General features: G+C 41.9%; 1 protein-coding gene across 1 annotated transcript in view; it reads left to right on the plus strand.

Moving 5' to 3' along the window:
• Window positions 1-1146: 1146 nt before the first annotated feature.
• ITGBL1 (integrin, beta-like 1 (with EGF-like repeat domains)) overlaps window positions 1147-6453 on the plus strand; it is a gene marked incomplete at both ends in the record, with an annotated part of 79273 nt that continues 73966 nt past the window's right edge. The window contains one exon of the mRNA XM_008947655.1: window positions 1147-1358. Within this exon, the coding sequence (XP_008945903.1) occupies window positions 1147-1358 (212 nt within the window). The remainder of the gene's footprint in view (window positions 1359-6453) is intronic.

Here is a 6453-nt window from a genome sequence, read left to right on the forward strand (position 1 = left end):
CTTCCGAGCTCTTCTGCCAGCTTGAAAAGGGACACCGAGGGAAGTGCTCGGGGTCCTAAAAGCGGAACCTAAATCCGTGCTGGGAACCGAGATCGGTGTTGTGCAGACTGCCGGGGCTTGGCGCGATGGTGTGTTTCGTGCTCAAGATGCGGACTTCTAACGCAGTCACGGGGGGAGGGCTGGATAGTGACGACTCTTTACGCCCTGACCTCTAAATTCTGCTGCCTGAGCGGAGCAGGCACCCCACCACACCCCCCTGTGTGTTCCTGCTCTTTGATGCAGCAGCAGGTGCCCTTTGGTCTCCCCCTCCAACAGGCCAGCGCCTGCCTGCTCCAAGACCCAGCAGCTCCTCTGCCTGCAAAATGTGGTGCCTGAGAAGGGCAGGTCCTAGTCACCTGAACCCTCAGTGTTCCCTGGCAGTGTGAACACCTACTTTGGGCTTGGCCAGTCCTTTGTTGAATCCTGATGAGGCAACACATGGTTTTCCCTCTCCATGTCCTGAAAGTCCTGATCTCTGTGTGCTCCAATGCATCACACAATTGCATGGCAGAGCTGCAGATCTTTAGGTCTAGCATCTGGATTCTGCTGACTTTGCTAAAACCACAGCCCACAGACTACACTATGGCATTGAAGGCACTAAGTATTTTGTTTTCCTTTTCCAATGAGAGCATGGATCCTATATATCTGACAACCAGAAGGATTAATTTTTATTTAATGTCTTTTAGAAGAATCAAACATAGGTTTGCTTTTTCATATCCTACATGCTTGGATGTATACATCTTTGCCAGATCTTTTGGAATAATTCAGATCAAAAGTTTCATGATAGATAATCAAACTGTACATATATATTTATATACACCAGGTAGGCATAATGAAAAAGATGAGCCTATGCAGGTGACAGAAAGAGTAAAATATAATACAGGCATTCCTGCACATAGCAATAGGAGTTCTGATGAAAGAGAAGAAAACAGTGATTTGAGGCCGGTCGTGGTTTACAACCATAACTAAAATGATGGCATTAAAGCATTCTGGGGGTTGGCTGAAGCCATGGCAGGAGTGTGGTTTCCCATGAGCCAAGCTCTCAGCAGCCCTGAGCTGCAGCCCCCGGCTTTGACCACAGCTTGCTGTGCTTGCTGTCCTCTGCAGGAGCGGCGTGAGCCGCCCGCCGCCGTGCCGCCTGTCCCGGGCGGAGTCGGAGCTCCGGTGCCGCGTCCCGGGGGGGAAGCTGTGCAGTGACAGAGGCAGATGTGAGTGTGGGGTCTGCATCTGCCAGGTCACCGAGTTGGGCAAATACTACGGGCCGCTCTGTGAGTGCCACGACTGGGTGTGTGAGACCTACGATGGGAAGATCTGTGCAGGTAAGGACGCGTTACGGTGACAGTAGCTTGGAGATTGCGTTTGTGCATTACACCCAGAGATAGGCTGGGAACACAGCACACTGACACGGCGGGCCCACAGTTACGTACGTGCTCCTGAACCAGGACTTTAGACAGGATTGTGGACACATCCAAGGATCTCACCAGATTAAAAGCTATAGGTCAAATGTGTCTGCCATAAAGATCAGACTTTGCCCAGGGTGAACTTCATCTGCAGCAGGGGCAAAAGCAAGAGCTGCTTTGGGTTGGAGGCTCTGCAAGCTGTGTTCTGTGTATAATACAGGGCACAGTATTGCTTGTGTTTGTCACATAGCATTGTGGCATTTGATCTGCTTGCCTAATGATGTCATATGGTACCCACCAAGGCTTTAAACTATCTCTAAACAATCAGATTTGTCCTGTAATTATGTACCACACTGAGGGTGTATAAATATGAAAATTCATTTTTTCTCTAAGTAATGATAGTGCTTTCCAAATAGAGACTTTAAACAATGTAATTATGTTGTAGTTTCAGACATTTCCCTAGTGACACTGTATTCTTGATTGACAGCTGAAATAATGTACATTTCTGTGACAGGATTTAGTCCTTGCCAGTTGCTGGAACACGTCACTTGGTTTGCATCTAAACATTATCACTCTTTCATCTTTCCAGCTGTCTTAAGTTTCTGGGCTATTTCAGTGAGATTTTGGATTTTTTTTTTTTCTATTTTTTTAAGCAGCTTAGAATAGGATTTTAGAAAAAAGCAGAGAAGAAATGCCATCACATTCCTAAGGGGATTCAGTCTGGAGCTTGATGAAAGGGGCCAGAAGGATACTTCATTTCTAGCATCCCTGCTTCAACAGCTTTACCAGATTCACACAAACGTGTCATCTTTTCAAGCCAAAAACTGCAATTAGGTCAATGGGAATGTTACAGGAATTCTCCTAGTAAGAGGATAATACAAATTCATTCCAGCAGTGGGTTTGGAAAATTTAATAGGAAAAAAAGAGCAACTTATTTTAGCAACAACGTAGCTAAGAATATGAAGTCCAATAATAACATGAAAAGATCAAGGATGGGATTATGAGAAAAATATTTGTATTTGGCACCTATGACTTGAGAGTTTTGTGGAGAAACTGATTTATACATTCTCTAGCCAGCCGTGTTAAGTGCAGTTGCATTGAAATACCAGGGGTCCAACAAACATTTCAATGCTTTGCTGTCCCAAATGTGAATTTTCTGATTGATGGTGTGATTTCAGTATGCTTGATGTTGTTGCTGGGATAATTGTATAAAGTGAAACTGAAAACTCCATCAATTTTAATATTCTGCTACAAACTGCACTATTATGTTCCTATTACTGTTATGAGCGGCGGCTGCAAATTTTGCCAGTGCTTTATTGGAAAGGAGTGCTGACAGGATAAACAAACCCAAGAGATTTCTAACAATATTTAGCTTTTGTGTAGCACTTCATGAAGCAGTTCAATGATGTGAATGTTAAGTGATTAGATGGGGTTTTTTTAAAATTTTTTTGTAGTTGTCACCTTTTGTAATTGGAGTATTGAAGCCACATTACCACTGAGATGTCAAATAATTTAAATTCACTCTTCTGGAAAAAAAAAAAAAAGTAAAAAATTCAGAACAAGCCATGAAGAGGGAAGCAGCTGTAAAAGACTGATGAGTTTTGCTTGTTTGGTTTGTTTTTTTGACAATGGTGCTGAAAAGTCCAGCTGACTTTGTTGGAGACCAGGGCTGCCCAGTACTTCAGGAGTACCCAGGTACCAGGTAACTCCTTCAGGGCTGGGACATGGTATCTGGATCTGGGTGGTGAAACTCCTCCTTTCGGGCTCTGCCTTCTGCCCTCTTCAATTTTCCTCCATGTTTTCAGTCACTTAACTTTAAGTTGTGTGTATATGAGAGGAAAGTAGCACAGAAAAGATGGCCAGATCTAGTATAACTGGCTGGAGACTGGTCCTTGTGTTGTATGAATAACATCCCCCCTCACCCAGACATTCAGTGACCTGCATCTTCTGATGTTTCTTGACACTATGCCACCAAGCTGATTTCCCATGTATGACATACTTCCCTTTCTTTGCATTTTTGAGCACATTTTTTAGCTTGATGATGAAATTTAGTTTCCTCCAGGTGAACAGCCAGAATGTCTTACTGCCGTTCTGTTCCTGTTTTTTGCTTATTTTTTTTTTTTTTCTATTTTTATCCTGGTATTTGCTGTTGCATTTCATTGTGGGTCTTTCCTGATAAGTGCAACAGTAACTGCTGACTGATAGCACATGCAGAAGTTCTAGGCACTGATGCATAGAATATTCCTCTAAAGATCCAGGGTATTTGAGATTAATGCTGTTTCAAACAAGCTACTTTTCAAGCTGCCAGAGTGATGCCTTTTTCAAGTGACTGATGTCTAATCACTGATGATGTTCATATTCAGAGTTGGACGGGCAGAGCCGTTTGAGTCCCAAGTGCCAAAGATAACTGTGTTTCCCTGCCAGTCAGTTCAGCCATACCTACACTTACCTCTCCTGTCCAAAGCTAAACAAAATACTTAATCACTCCATAATGCAGCTCATTATCTTCAAGGCACATTCTGGGTCAGATTCACTTTCTGGACCAGTTGTTGGACACCCATATTCTGAACAGGCAAGGCTTGAAGATAAAGAAGATGTCCATCTGTTTATGATTTACTTTTTCTTATCACATTGTATAAGCAATGGGAAAGACATTATGCCATGAGTAATGAAGAAGGGCAGATAGAAATGTCTCTGTCCTTTTAGTCTCCCTTGAGACTTCTCTGCTGTATTTCTCTTCCATGATGTTTCCATGTGTTTTAGAGGGAATTCTGATATTTGTTTTTCCTTTTTATCCCACTGAGATTGATAAAGCAATAAGAGTCTCTTGTCCTCTTCAGTGACCTTTTATCTTCCTGCCCTATCATAGGGTGTAGAGGAAAGAAGAGCAGAGTCCCAGTACTGCTCTTCTCTTGTCAATGTTGGTGACACCTTTATTTTGTCAGTTTCTGCTGATCTTCACAGAGGTGAGCTAAGAGGAGAAAGACTGAATCAAACACTGAACTGAAACCCCAAAGGATTTAAGGTTCACACAGAGCAGACAATATATTTGTTGCTCTTTATTTGCAGGTAGTAGTTTTGACCTCACAGTTTCATATTGCCTCAGGCTTTCTTAGTGAAAGTGAAGTTTATGTTTTGTGCAGAGGAAAGTGGAATGAAGCACTAATTCCTATTACATTGTTACTTGATACCTATTTTTTTCTGTGGTTTTGCGATATAGAGGAATTCTAATGATTTTTTTTTTCCCTAGTTAATCTTTTTTAATGCTCCTGTGATTAATGAAGAAAAAATAAACCAAGCATAGACTTTGGTGGCCAGCTGTGGTGAAAACAATCTGGTTGTTCGTAGAGCAGGGACCAGGGAATTTGCCAGTTGAGACATAAGACAGTATGATTGCACTGCTCATAGGTGGTGAGATCAAGAGGCAGCTACAATTCAGTGAGAGCGTTGCAGAGAGAAACACATGAAGAAGGTTCTTCTTTGCTCAGAACTATATTAATTGTCTTTGTTTTTCCATAGTTGTTAAGAATTTACTAACATTTTTTCTTTCAAACTGAAATACCTTCTATATGTACTGAATGATAGTGGCACTAGGTGATTTACCACTGCCATGAGTGGTTGCTGGGGGATTTTCGTTGCCACTGTTCAGGCCAGTGAAAGTTTTTTCCTTTTCTTTCTCCAAAGCTGTAGTTGCTGTAAGTTCTCTATACCTATTTTAAGATTAATTCAGTATTATAATGGCAGTGTTAGTCATAGGTTTCCACAACCAGAAGTGTTATAGTTATGTGAAGGACAGAAAGATATCAGTGCCATTGTTTTCCACTCTATAAGGCTTTAAACTAGACAGAGAACACAAGCAAAAAATTAAATTGGTAAGTATTTGATGTAAAAACACAAGATAAATGTGGATTAAAGTATCGAAGTAATATGTAGTTATGAATCTGTGTGAGTTTATTTGATATAGAGCCCTACATATCAATTACAGAGAGTCAGGAAATTGAGAATGGAATTTGGGGAACATTTTGAGCTGAGAACTGCTCTTTGCACAAAAGCTGAATAGCGTTTTTGGGCAAGAGCTATCTCCGTCAAGTTGGAAATGCTCTAACAACTGTCCCTTTGTATTCACACTGAAGAGATGTCTGACACGCTGATTTTTCACTGAACAGCATTTCTTGCTAAAAGTGTGAAGAAAAGCCAGCCTTTGACCTGCATTGATTGCCATTTGATCCCAAGTGAAATTCAAAGCCCTGGATTTAGAGAATAGGTGTAAGCCTCTTCTTCAACCGAGGCCACATTTGCAAAGATTCAGTAGTAGCACAGTTGGTCATTGGAGACACAGCCTCCTAAAAAGAGCAAGTTAAAAACAGGGCAGGAGGCTACCGATGAAAATGGAGGTTGCAGGTCTTCTCTGACCTGGTTTATGTTAGTCTGGATTTCATAACTTGGCTTAAATGACATTTTCTCCTGGAGCAGGGGCTGGTAGGTGTGATAATAGCATACATATTCGTCTCAAAACAGGTTTCCCAGGTTCTAGTAGAAGTGACACTGTGATAGCACAGACCTCATTGCAAACTTATTGCCTGGCTACATGCATGAGATCCTGGCAGACTTACAAAGCACAAGCTAAAGCCCGTATTATTCTCATCTTTATGCTGTTGGTACCTGATCTAGGTAAACTCGAGCAGCCTTTCATACACCTACAATTGCTGTAGTTTGAAATGCAGCATGTACTTTCATAGCAGTGCTGACTGAGGCACAAAGAGCCAGCTCAGAGAGAGGCACTGCAAGGGAAATTACTGGAAGGGAAGCACTTTTAAAATATCCTGTTAAACAACTTGTGGCTAAATGCCTCACCCTCATTTTGAGCACCTTTAGTCCTTTGTTCCTTTCAAATTGAAGCACTCATCTGCAGATATTACTCATTGAAAACGTGTGCTAGTTTAAAAACTAAAAGTGTGTACCACTGGGCATGTGGAAGGAGAGGCTTTTTGCATCACCTGGCAGAGCAGGCATG

Source organism: Merops nubicus, unplaced genomic scaffold, assembly GCF_000691845.1.
Source record: "Merops nubicus isolate BGI_N331 unplaced genomic scaffold, ASM69184v1 scaffold9949, whole genome shotgun sequence".
Lineage (NCBI taxonomy): Eukaryota > Metazoa > Chordata > Aves > Coraciiformes > Meropidae > Merops > Merops nubicus.